Source organism: Notolepis coatsorum (genome assembly GCF_963971535.1).
Source record: "Notolepis coatsorum genome assembly, chromosome: 20".
Lineage (NCBI taxonomy): Eukaryota > Metazoa > Chordata > Actinopteri > Aulopiformes > Paralepididae > Notolepis > Notolepis coatsorum.
The window spans coordinates 66,450,206-66,464,130 of NC_140184.1; the positions used below are offsets into that span (position 1 = coordinate 66,450,206).

The 13,925-nt window shown below is 44.6% G+C and overlaps 1 protein-coding gene across 1 annotated transcript in view; it reads left to right on the forward strand.

The window, feature by feature from the left end:
• Nucleotides 1-3,333: 3,333 nt before the first annotated feature.
• LOC311246897 (pre-mRNA-splicing factor ATP-dependent RNA helicase PRP16-like) overlaps nucleotides 3,334-13,925 on the forward strand; it is a gene marked incomplete at its 5' end in the record, with an annotated part of 131,674 nt that continues 121,082 nt past the window's right edge. Inside the window, 2 exons of the mRNA XM_084337138.1 lie at nucleotides 3,334-3,345; nucleotides 3,457-3,591. Coding sequence (XP_084193264.1) covers nucleotides 3,334-3,345; nucleotides 3,457-3,591 — 147 coding nt within the window. The remainder of the gene's footprint in view (nucleotides 3,346-3,456; nucleotides 3,592-13,925) is intronic.

Consider the following 13,925-nt stretch of genomic DNA (forward strand, 5'->3'; position numbering starts at 1 on the left):
CGTAGACCTGACCACCCGCGCCGCCCCCCTCGAAGATGATGACATGTAAATGATCTACGGCAGGGGTTCCCAACCTTGAGTTTCAATGCTTCCCATTGGTAATTGTTTTACAATAAAAAAAAAATCAATTCCACAGAGCAACCAACGCGCTGGCTACACTCGATGACTTTTATGAGATGATGGTAGACCTGAGCCGTCCAGTAACCCGCAACCAACTCATCTTTGCATTGCAAGGCCCTCCTGCCCTTCCAGGTCCCGTAAATGGGACCATGATCACCTACATGGAGGTGAGAGGAAGACATGTTTATCCAGAGCACTTTTAGTGCCATGAGTCAATATATTCTTATTAGTACAGTGGTGGACGGTGCTAGTGTGTATTTATAGTCTGCAAGAAAATGGAGAAAAAAAAATCAGGTAATAACCCTAACCCCCCCCCCCTCTCCTCCAGTTCACGCTGATGTACGAAAGAGTCATGCAAATGATCTACCCAGGTCAAAACATACTTCCTGGGTAGAAGAGGCAGTGTCTGGAGGATGGGACCCTTGCCGTTCCTGCAATTCCTGGACCCCCCTCCCAATATTGAAAGAGTTTTTATGTCTCCTGTTTAGGGACTACGGGTGTAAATGAGCTCTTCTTCTTTATCAAATCAAATAAAATACATTTCAAATACTTTTTTTTGTCATTCTAATTTATTATATTATCAATTCCACAGAGCGGATGTGAACGGGCAGGTTTCAGTCAGTGGAGACGTGTGGCAGATGTTCGACACACTTACAATGCCAGTCTCATCCGAGAGGGCCCGTACCCTACTGGCTCAATTTCCATATCTCATGTATCCCAACAACAGGATCGACTTCCGGGAGGTGAGAGGAAAACATGTTTATCCACAGCACTTTTAGTACCATGAGTGTCAATATATTCTTATTAGTACAGTGGTGGACGGTGCTAGTGTGTAAATCAGGTGATAACCCTAACCCCCCCCCCTCTCCTCCAGTTCATGATGCTTTACGAAGAAGTGAAGAGACTGTGGCATCCAGTTGTACGTAGACCTGACCACCCGCGCCGCCCCCCTCGAAGATGATGACATGTAAATGATCTACGGCAGGGGTTCCCAACCTTGAGTTTCAATGCTTCCCATTGGTAATTGTTTTACAATAAAAAAAAATCAATTCCACAGAGCAACCAACGCGCTGGCTACACTCGATGACTTTTATGAGATGATGGTAGACCTGAGCCGTCCAGTAACCCGCAACCAACTCATCTTTGCATTGCAAGGCCCTCCTGCCCTTCCAGGTCCCGTAAATGGGACCATGATCACCTACATGGAGGTGAGAGGAAGACATGTTTATCCAGAGCACTTTTAGTGCCATGAGTCAATATATTCTTATTAGTACAGTGGTGGACGGTGCTAGTGTGTATTTATAGTCTGCAAGAAAATGGAGAAAAAAAAATCAGGTAATAACCCTAACCCCCCCCCCTCTCCTCCAGTTCACGCTGATGTACGAAAGAGTCATGCAAATGATCTACCCAGGTCAAAACATACTTCCTGGGTAGAAGAGGCAGTGTCTGGAGGATGGGACCCCTGCCGTTCCTGCAATTCCTGGACCCCCCTCCCAATATTGAAAGAGTTTTTATGTCTCCTGTTTAGGGACTACGGGTGTAAATGAGCTCTTCTTCTTTATCAAATCAAATCAAATACATTTCAAATACTTTTTTTTGTCATTTTAATTTATTATATTATCAATTCCACAGAGCGGATGTGAACGGGCAGGTTTCAGTCAGACGTGTGGCAGATGTTCGACACACTTACAATGCCAGTCTCATCCGAGAGGGCCCGTACCCTACTGGCTCAATTTCCATATCTCATGTATCACAACAACAGGATCGACTTCCGGGAGGTGAGAGGAAAACATGTTTATCCACAGCACTTTTAGTACCATGAGTGTCAATATATTCTTATTAGTACAGTGGTGGACGGTGCTAGTGTGTAAATCAGGTAATAACCCTAACCCCCCCCCCACTCCTCCAGTTCATGATGCTTTACGAAGAAGTGAAGAGACTGTGGCATCCAGTTGTACGTAGACCTGACCACCCGCGCCCCCCCCCCCCCCTCAGGGACCCCTGCCGTTCCTGCAATTCCCAATAAAATACATTTCAAGTACTTTTTTTGTCATTTTAATACTTTTTTTTGGGTCATTTTAATAACAAACTGCTTATACACAGGGCATACGCATCATAATTAGACCCACTATGCTTCTTTGACTTGTGCCTTCAATCAACAAATCTCATCTTGCACTATATGTATTTCAAAATGTTTTGGCCAATATTCACGTCCTGTATTCATCCTCTCAAATCAGGCCCTAATGGTGAACTGTTTGCATTTTATGGAACAAATCAATGCAACAAATTAAACAAAATATGAGACAGGAAATTCCAATCAGTAGTTAGCAGAGAGAATCTGTCCTAGCTGGGTGTGACGAAGCTTCATTAATGTAATCTAATCTGTCAGCTGTTCTATATTGCCCACAAAATTGTCTAAATACCATACCGTAATTTTTTTTTTGTCCCATGTCAGTAAAGTGGTTAAAGTGGTCTGGTTATATACTGTAGTTACTGTGTGAATATGACACCAGGTCTGGTTATATACTGTAGTTACTGAGTGAATATGGCACCAGGTCTGGTTATATACTGTAGTTACTGAGTGAATATGGCACCAGGTCTGGTTATATACTGTAGTTACTGAGTGAATATGGCACCAGGTCTGGTTATATACTGTAGTTACTGAGTGAATATGGCACCAGGTCTGGTTATATACTGTAGTTACTGAGTGAATATGACACCAGGTCTGGTTATATACTGTAGTTACTGAGTGAATATGGCACCAGGTCTGGTTATCTACTGTAGTTACTGAGTGAATATGACACCAGGTCTGGTTATATACTGTAGTTACTGAGTGAATATGGCACCAGGTCTGGTTATATACTGTAGTTACTGAGTGAATATGGCACCAGGTCTGGTTATATACTGTAGTTACTGAGTGAATATGACACCAGGTCTGGTTATATACTGTAGTTACTGAGTGAATATGGCACCAGGTCTGGTTATATACTGTAGTTACTGAGTGAATATGGCACCAGGTCTGGTTATATACTGTAGTTACTGAGTGAATATGGCACCAGGTCTGGTTATATACTGTAGTTACTGAGGGAATATGGCACCAGGTCTGGTTATATACTGTAGTTACTGAGTGAATATGACACAAGGTCTGGTTATATACTGTAGCGTATGAGAGGGAAGCAGTGCCTTTTCCCCTTTGGGCTTCACTGCACAGGAATGCCCATCAAGGTGAGTTTCTCCTTTCAGACCATAATGCGGAACACAAACCACGTAGTTACACTGTCATAGAGCTACGGGTCTTTCTACCGTCCAATTTCCCCCGCGCCCTCATCCGCCCAGGCCTGTTCCAACAAACTGAAGAGAGAGATGGAGCTGTATGGATACCCTCCCCAGTTCCCAGGGGAGCAGGAGGAGGAGGAGAAGTCCAATGTGGACGATGAAATCATCATCAAGGACAAGGCGAAGAGCAAGAAGGTGAGGCAGTCTCTCTTAATCTTTTGGTCTTTTGCTTGTAAACAAACCAAAACACAACTCTGAACTTTGTCAGTTGAGCTGGACCCTTTCCAGGAATTGTGAGGTCAGTGAGTGTTAAGGTCTCATTCACATCAGACAATGCAGGATTTTTTTTTTTTTTAAATCAAGTTTCCCTGGCTCCAAGTTCCAGTGGGACATCATGAATGTCCTAGGGTCAATTATCTTTCCTTGGGTTAGGATTTAGGCCTTCTGAGGCTGGTGGTTAATGTTAGAGCTGGGTTTCAGGTCCAGGTCATAGGGTATTCCATATTTTACTTGTCAGTCATGCCATCCGAGCTCATTGCAGTGATCGCCCACCATTAGAACCGCGTGGAATATGTCCTTCGACCAACCAGCGTTGGATCAATAAACGCGATCGATACTTGGAGTGGCGATCACGAATCGGAAAAAACCCTCTTAGCAGACCATCCGATCCTAGTCAAGGAATCTTCCTGACCAGTTTTGGGATAATCAGAGCATTCTAAGGCACTTTCGCGACCACTGGGCTGAGTCCAGTCAATGGCCAGAGGACCGGGGAATGTAAACCAACCTGTGGCTTCTTGTACAGTCAAATCCCCCCTATCTGCATGGTGAAATATGCGATTCGAAATGTATTTAGGTTAGGATTAGGCCTTCCAAGGAGATTGGTTAAGGTTAGAGCTGGGTTCCAGGTCAAGGTCATAGAGTCAATTATCTTTCTATATGGTTAGGATTAGGCATTCTAGGGCTAATGGTTAAGGTAAGAGCTGGGTTCCAGGTCAATGTCCTAGGGTCAATTATCTTTCCTTGGGTTAGGATTTAGGCCTTCTGAGGCTGGTGGTTAAGGTTAGAGCTGGGTTTCAGGTCCAGGTCATAGGGTATTCCATATTTTACTTGTCAGTCATGCCATCCGAGCTCATTGCAGTGATCGCCCACCATTAGAACCGCGTGGAATATGTCCTTCGACCAACCAGCGTTGGATCAATAAACGCGATCGATACTTGGAGTGGCGATCACAAATCGGAAAAACCCTCTAGCATGACCATCTGATCCTAGTCAAGGAATCTTCCTGACCAGTTTTGGGATAATCAGAGCATTCTAAGGCACTTTCGCGACCACTGGGCTGAGTCCAGTCAATGGCCAGAGGACCGGGGAATGTAAACCAACCTGTGGCTTCTTGTACAGTCAAATCCCCCCTATCTGCATGGTGAAATACGCGATTCGAAATGTATTTAGGTTAGGATTAGGCCTTCCAAGGAGATTGGTTAAGGTTAGAGCTGGGTTCCAGGTCAAGGTCATAGGGTCAATTATCTTTCTATATGGTTAGGATTAGGCATTCTAGGGCTAATGGTTAAGGTAAGAGCTGGGTTCCAGGTCAATGTCCTAGGGTCAATTATCTTTCCTTGGGTTAGGATTTAGGCCTTCTGAGGCTGGTGGTTAAGGTTAGAGCTGGGTTTCAGGTCCAGGTCATAGGGTATTCCATATTTTACTTGTCAGTCATGCCATCCGAGCTCATTGCAGTGATCGCCCACCATTAGAACCGCGTGGAATATGTCCTTCGACCAACCAGCGTTGGATCAATAAACGCGATCGATTCTTGGAGTGGCGATCACGAATCGGAAAAACCCTCTAGCAAGACCATCTGATCCTAGTCAAGGAATCTTCCTGACCAGTTTTGGGATAATCAGAGCATTCTAAGGCACTTTCGCGACCACTGGGCTGAGTCCAGTCAATGGCCAGAGGACCGGGGAATGTAAACCAACCTGTGGCTTCTTGTACAGTCAAATCCCCCCTATCTGCATGGTGAAATACGCGATTCGAAATGTATTTAGGTTAGGATTAGGCCTTCCAAGGAGATTGGTTAAGGTTAGAGCTGGGTTCCAGGTCAAGGTCATAGGGTCAATTATCTTTCTATATGGTTAGGATTAGGCATTCTAGGGCTAATGGTTAAGGTTAGAGCTGGGTTCCAGGTCAATGTCCTAGGGTCAATTATCTTTCCTTGGGTTAGGATTTAGGCCTTCTGAGGCTGGTGGTTAAGGTTAGAGCTGGGTTTCAGGTCCAGGTCATAGGGTATTCCATATTTTACTTGTCAGTCATGCCATCCGAGCTCATTGCAGTGATCGCCCACCATTAGAACCGCGTGGAATATGTCCTTCGACCAACCAGCGTTGGATCAATAAACGCGATCGATACTTGGAGTGGCGATCACGAATCGGAAAAACCCTCTTAGCAGACCATCCGATCCTAGTCAAGGAATCTTCCTGACCAGTTTTGGGATAATCAGAGCATTCTAAGGCACTTTCGCGACCACTGGGCTGAGGCTAGTCAATGGCCAGAGGACCGGGGAATGTAAACCAACCTGTGGCTTCTTGTACAGTCAAATCCCCCCTATCTGCATGGTGAAATACGCGATTCGAAATGTATTTAGGTTAGGATTAGGCCTTCCAAGGAGATTGGTTAAGGTTAGAGCTGGGTTCCAGGTCAAGGTCATAGGGTCAATTATCTTTCTATATGGTTAGGATTAGGCATTCTAGGGCTAATGGTTAAGGTTAGAGCTGGGTTCCAGGGCCCTCATGCATCAACGTGTTCTACGCACAGATCTGTGCTTACCCCGTGCGTACGATCATTTCTAAGCAAAGAGTGGGATTCATCAACTTCAACTTGAACTTGACTTTGTGCGTACATCTACGCACTTTTCAGACCTGGCGTACCTAGCGCCCAGTGGTAGAATATATTATTACAACAAGGAAATGAGCTTCTGTGCATAATAACACTGGCACGTTCTGTACGAACCGTAGTTCATTATAGTTCATTGTAAAATAGCAACAGTAGTGTAATTATGGTCAAAACCCTATAAATAGCATTTGGAATAATAGATCTTTCTCTCAGAATGAATGCAGCATGGTTTATATAGCGTTATCGGAATATACGGGGTGTAGGCTACTGACTGACTGCGCTCCGCGTAGCTTGATTGATTGATTGATTGAAAAGTTTATTAACAGATTGCAGAATGGGTACAGTACAGTACAGCTCAGTACATACAATTGTTAATTGGGGATGCAGACCAACTTTCGTCTTGTTTACATCAGGGTCCCCCATTTTCAATTCATCATAAATCATAAAGCTCAACTCGTTATTATTCTGCGCAGACCGCAGAAACACGGGAACGTTTTGATTATATTTAAAAGGCTTTACGTTAAACGAAACAAGTGGAACTTCGAAGCTGTAAGCAGAATACAAGTCATATTAATATAGTGTTCTTCCCCCTTTTTACTGTATAAGAAAGAATAGAAAACGCATTGCAATGACACTATAGTGGACAGACTATGTATATGATGGGATTCAAGTTCATGTATTGAAAGGCAGGCTATCATACATGCAGTGAGATTCATTGTTCTTGTATATGCTCTCGTATTATATTGTTTATATAGGCTACCCAATACTGACGTCAAAATAGATTGTAGTATGCCTCTAGAAATCATATGCAGCAGGTAGAAAATTGACGGGAGATCCATCGCGATTTGGAATAAAATTGAGGAGAACTCTAATCCATGGGGTATTAATCAAACAACACGGGAAAAGGCAGTCATATTCCAGCGCGGTCTTTATTAGCCGACAACAAAATAGATGCATCTAAAAATCATATAGCCAATCGAACACAACTAATAAAGGCATTCATATTACAAGCACGGTTATAATGACACACAACCAACGCCAAACAGTGGTCAACGAACGGTCTTTATTAGTATTTTGAGCTGTCCAGGCAGAATTGCAGCAATGGTCTTAGGGAGCCGTTGATATCTGACATCACCGTTTACAAATCCGCCTTTTATTTATCCCACAATACGCGATAGTGTCTTCTTGGTTCGACAGCAGTGAATTCTCCGTGGAGTTTCTCGGAGTCCCGCTCGGGTCGGTCCATTATTTCACATCCCATGGGGGGTGTTTCCTCATTTTCATGACCATATATGGATAATCATGCACGAGCATTGACGGTAGAACAAAGTGGTATTCATCAACACGGAGGACCATAGAGCCTGCGTACGCACGTGTGATGAATGCCGACTTCCCTGTGCGTACGCTAGTTCTACATTCCGTGCTTACGTGTGGAAGTAGGTCAAGTTCAAAGTCCACGTTGATGCATGAGGGCCCTGGTCAATGTCCTAGGGTCAATTATCTTTCCTTGGGTTAGGATTTAGGCCTTCTGAGGCTGGTGGTTAAGGTTAGAGCTGGGTTTCAGGTCCAGGTCATAGGGTATTCCATATTTTACTTGTCAGTCATGCCATCCGAGCTCATTGCAGTGATCGCCCACCATTAGAACCGCGTGGAATATGTCCTTCGACCAACCAGCGTTGGATCAATAAACGCGATCGATACTTGGAGTGGCGATCACGAATCGGAAAAACCCTCTTAGCAGACCATCCGATCCTAGTCAAGGAATCTTCCTGACCAGTTTTGGGATAATCAGAGCATTCTAAGGCACTTTCGCGACCACTGGGCTGAGTCCAGTCAATGGCCAGAGGACCGGGGAATGTAAACCAACCTGTGGCTTCTTGTACAGTCAAATCCCCCCTATCTGCATGGTGAAATATGCGATTCGAAATGTATTTAGGTTAGGATTAGGCCTTCCAAGGAGATTGGTTAAGGTTAGAGCTGGGTTCCAGGTCAAGGTCATAGAGTCAATTATCTTTCTATATGGTTAGGATTAGGCATTCTAGGGCTAATGGTTAAGGTAAGAGCTGGGTTCCAGGTCAATGTCCTAGGGTCAATTATCTTTCCTTGGGTTAGGATTTAGGCCTTCTGAGGCTGGTGGTTAAGGTTAGAGCTGGGTTTCAGGTCCAGGTCATAGGGTATTCCATATTTTACTTGTCAGTCATGCCATCCGAGCTCATTGCAGTGATCGCCCACCATTAGAACCGCGTGGAATATGTCCTTCGACCAACCAGCGTTGGATCAATAAACGCGATCGATACTTGGAGTGGCGATCACAAATCGGAAAAACCCTCTAGCATGACCATCTGATCCTAGTCAAGGAATCTTCCTGACCAGTTTTGGGATAATCAGAGCATTCTAAGGCACTTTCGCGACCACTGGGCTGAGTCCAGTCAATGGCCAGAGGACCGGGGAATGTAAACCAACCTGTGGCTTCTTGTACAGTCAAATCCCCCCTATCTGCATGGTGAAATACGCGATTCGAAATGTATTTAGGTTAGGATTAGGCCTTCCAAGGAGATTGGTTAAGGTTAGAGCTGGGTTCCAGGTCAAGGTCATAGGGTCAATTATCTTTCTATATGGTTAGGATTAGGCATTCTAGGGCTAATGGTTAAGGTAAGAGCTGGGTTCCAGGTCAATGTCCTAGGGTCAATTATCTTTCCTTGGGTTAGGATTTAGGCCTTCTGAGGCTGGTGGTTAAGGTTAGAGCTGGGTTTCAGGTCCAGGTCATAGGGTATTCCATATTTTACTTGTCAGTCATGCCATCCGAGCTCATTGCAGTGATCGCCCACCATTAGAACCGCGTGGAATATGTCCTTCGACCAACCAGCGTTGGATCAATAAACGCGATCGATTCTTGGAGTGGCGATCACAAATCGGAAAAACCCTCTAGCAAGACCATCTGATCCTAGTCAAGGAATCTTCCTGACCAGTTTTGGGATAATCAGAGCATTCTAAGGCACTTTCGCGACCACTGGGCTGAGTCCAGTCAATGGCCAGAGGACCGGGGAATGTAAACCAACCTGTGGCTTCTTGTACAGTCAAATCCCCCCTATCTGCATGGTGAAATACGCGATTCGAAATGTATTTAGGTTAGGATTAGGCCTTCCAAGGAGATTGGTTAAGGTTAGAGCTGGGTTCCAGGTCAAGGTCATAGGGTCAATTATCTTTCTATATGGTTAGGATTAGGCATTCTAGGGCTAATGGTTAAGGTTAGAGCTGGGTTCCAGGTCAATGTCCTAGGGTCAATTATCTTTCCTTGGGTTAGGATTTAGGCCTTCTGAGGCTGGTGGTTAAGGTTAGAGCTGGGTTTCAGGTCCAGGTCATAGGGTATTCCATATTTTACTTGTCAGTCATGCCATCCGAGCTCATTGCAGTGATCGCCCACCATTAGAACCGCGTGGAATATGTCCTTCGACCAACCAGCGTTGGATCAATAAACGCGATCGATACTTGGAGTGGCGATCACGAATCGGAAAAACCCTCTTAGCAGACCATCCGATCCTAGTCAAGGAATCTTCCTGACCAGTTTTGGGATAATCAGAGCATTCTAAGGCACTTTCGCGACCACTGGGCTGAGGCTAGTCAATGGCCAGAGGACCGGGGAATGTAAACCAACCTGTGGCTTCTTGTACAGTCAAATCCCCCCTATCTGCATGGTGAAATACGCGATTCGAAATGTATTTAGGTTAGGATTAGGCCTTCCAAGGAGATTGGTTAAGGTTAGAGCTGGGTTCCAGGTCAAGGTCATAGGGTCAATTATCTTTCTATATGGTTAGGATTAGGCATTCTAGGGCTAATGGTTAAGGTTAGAGCTGGGTTCCAGGGCCCTCATGCATCAACGTGTTCTACGCACAGATCTGTGCTTACCCCGTGCGTACGATCATTTCTAAGCAAAGAGTGGGATTCATCAACTTCAACTTGAACTTGACTTTGTGCGTACATCTACGCACTTTTCAGACCTGGCGTACCTAGCGCCCAGTGGTAGAATATATTATTACAACAAGGAAATGAGCTTCTGTGCATAATAACACTGGCACGTTCTGTACGAACCGTAGTTCATTATAGTTCATTGTAAAATAGCAACAGTAGTGTAATTATGGTCAAAACCCTATAAATAGCATTTGGAATAATAGATCTTTCTCTCAGAATGAATGCAGCATGGTTTATATAGCGTTATCGGAATATACGGGGTGTAGGCTACTGACTGACTGCGCTCCGCGTAGCTTGATTGATTGATTGATTGAAAAGTTTATTAACAGATTGCAGAATGGGTACAGTACAGTACAGCTCAGTACATACAATTGTTAATTGGGGATGCAGACCAACTTTCGTCTTGTTTACATCAGGGTCCCCCATTTTCAATTCATCATAAATCATAAAGCTCAACTCGTTATTATTCTGCGCAGACCGCAGAAACACGGGAACGTTTTGATTATATTTAAAAGGCTTTACGTTAAACGAAACAAGTGGAACTTCGAAGCTGTAAGCAGAATACAAGTCATATTAATATAGTGTTCTTCCCCCTTTTTACTGTATAAGAAAGAATAGAAAACGCATTGCAATGACACTATAGTGGACAGACTATGTATATGATGGGATTCAAGTTCATGTATTGAAAGGCAGGCTATCATACATGCAGTGAGATTCATTGTTCTTGTATATGCTCTCGTATTATATTGTTTATATAGGCTACCCAATACTGACGTCAAAATAGATTGTAGTATGCCTCTAGAAATCATATGCAGCAGGTAGAAAATTGACGGGAGATCCATCGCGATTTGGAATAAAATTGAGGAGAACTCTAATCCATGGGGTATTAATCAAACAACACGGGAAAAGGCAGTCATATTCCAGCGCGGTCTTTATTAGCCGACAACAAAATAGATGCATCTAAAAATCATATAGCCAATCGAACACAACTAATAAAGGCATTCATATTACAAGCACGGTTATAATGACACACAACCAACGCCAAACAGTGGTCAACGAACGGTCTTTATTAGTATTTTGAGCTGTCCAGGCAGAATTGCAGCAATGGTCTTAGGGAGCCGTTGATATCTGACATCACCGTTTACAAATCCGCCTTTTATTTATCCCACAATACGCGATAGTGTCTTCTTGGTTCGACAGCAGTGAATTCTCCGTGGAGTTTCTCGGAGTCCCGCTCGGGTCGGTCCATTATTTCACATCCCATGGGGGGTGTTTCCTCATTTTCATGACCATATATGGATAATCATGCACGAGCATTGACGGTAGAACAAAGTGGTATTCATCAACACGGAGGACCATAGAGCCTGCGTACGCACGTGTGATGAATGCCGACTTCCCTGTGCGTACGCTAGTTCTACATTCCGTGCTTACGTGTGGAAGTAGGTCAAGTTCAAAGTCCACGTTGATGCATGAGGGCCCTGGTCAATGTCCTAGGGTCAATTATCTTTCCTTGGGTTAGGATTTAGGCCTTCTGAGGCTGGTGGTTAAGGTTAGAGCTGGGTTTCAGGTCCAGGTCATAGGGTATTCCATATTTTACTTGTCAGTCATGCCATCCGAGCTCATTGCAGTGATCGCCCACCATTAGAACCGCGTGGAATATGTCCTTCGACCAACCAGCGTTGGATCAATAAACGCGATCGATACTTGGAGTGGCGATCACGAATCGGAAAAACCCTCTTAGCAGACCATCCGATCCTAGTCAAGGAATCTTCCTGACCAGTTTTGGGATAATCAGAGCATTCTAAGGCACTTTCGCGACCACTGGGCTGAGGCTAGTCAATGGCCAGAGGACCGGGGAATGTAAACCAACCTGTGGCTTCTTGTACAGTCAAATCCCCCCTATCTGCATGGTGAAATACGCGATTCAAAATGTATTTAGGTTAGGATTAGGCCTTCCAAGGAGATTGGTTAAGGTTAGAGCTGGGTTCCAGGTCAAGGTCATAGGGTCAATTATCTTTCTATATGGTTAGGATTAGGCATTCTAGGGCTAATGGTTAAGGTTAGAGCTGGGTTCCAGGTCAATGTCCTAGGGTCAATTATCTTTCCTTGGGTTAGGATTTAGGCCTTCTGAGGCTGGTGGTTAAGGTTAGAGCTGGGTTTCAGGTCCAGGTCATAGGGTATTCCATATTTTACTTGTCAGTCATGCCATCCGAGCTCATTGCAGTGATCGCCCACCATTAGAACCGCGTGGAATATGTCCTTCGACCAACCAGCGTTGGATCAATAAACGCGATCGATACTTGGAGTGGCGATCACGAATCGGAAAAACCCTCTTAGCAGACCATCTGATCCTAGTCAAGGAATCTTCCTGACCAGTTTTGGGATAATCAGAGCATTCTAAGGCACTTTCGCGACCACTGGGCTGAGTCCAGTCAATGGCCAGAGGACCGGGGAATGTAAACCAACCTGTGGCTTCTTGTACAGTCAAATCCCCCCTATCTGCATGGTGAAATACGCGATTCGAAATGTATTTAGGTTAGGATTAGGCCTTCCAAGGAGATTGGTTAAGGTTAGAGCTGGGTTCCAGGTCAAGGTCATAGGGTCAATTATCTTTCTATATGGTTAGGATTAGGCATTCTAGGGCTAATGGTTAAGGTTAGAGCTGGGTTCCAGGTCAATGTCCTAGGGTCAATTATCTTTCCTTGGGTTAGGATTTAGGCCTTCTGAGGCTGGTGGTTAAGGTTAGAGCTGGGTTTCAGGTCCAGGTCATAGGGTATTCCATATTTTACTTGTCAGTCATGCCATCCGAGCTCATTGCAGTGATCGCCCACCATTAGAACCGCGTGGAATATGTCCTTCGACCAACCAGCGTTGGATCAATAAACGCGATCGATACTTGGAGTGGCGATCACGAATCGGAAAAACCCTCTTAGCAGACCATCCGATCCTAGTCAAGGAATCTTCCTGACCAGTTTTGGGATAATCAGAGCATTCTAAGGCACTTTCGCGACCACTGGGCTGAGGCTAGTCAATGGCCAGAGGACCGGGGAATGTAAACCAACCTGTGGCTTCTTGTACAGTCAAATCCCCCCTATCTGCATGGTGAAATACGCGATTCGAAATGTATTTAGGTTAGGATTAGGCCTTCCAAGGAGATTGGTTAAGGTTAGAGCTGGGTTCCAGGTCAAGGTCATAGGGTCAATTATCTTTCTATATGGTTAGGATTAGGCATTCTAGGGCTAATGGTTAAGGTTAGAGCTGGGTTCCAGGGCCCTCATGCATCAACGTGTTCTACGCACAGATCTGTGCTTACCCCGTGCGTACGATCATTTCTAAGCAAAGAGTGGGATTCATCAACTTCAACTTGAACTTGACTTTGTGCGTACATCTACGCACTTTTCAGACCTGGCGTACCTAGCGCCCAGTGGTAGAATATATTATTACAACAAGGAAATGAGCTTCTGTGCATAATAACACTGGCACGTTCTGTACGAACCGTAGTTCATTATAGTTCATTGTAAAATAGCAACAGTAGTGTAATTATGGTCAAAACCCTATAAATAGCATTTGGAATAATAGATCTTTCTCTCAGAATGAATGCAGCATGGTTTATATAGCGTTATCGGAATATACGGGGTGTAGGCTACTGACTGACTGCGCTCCGCGTAGCT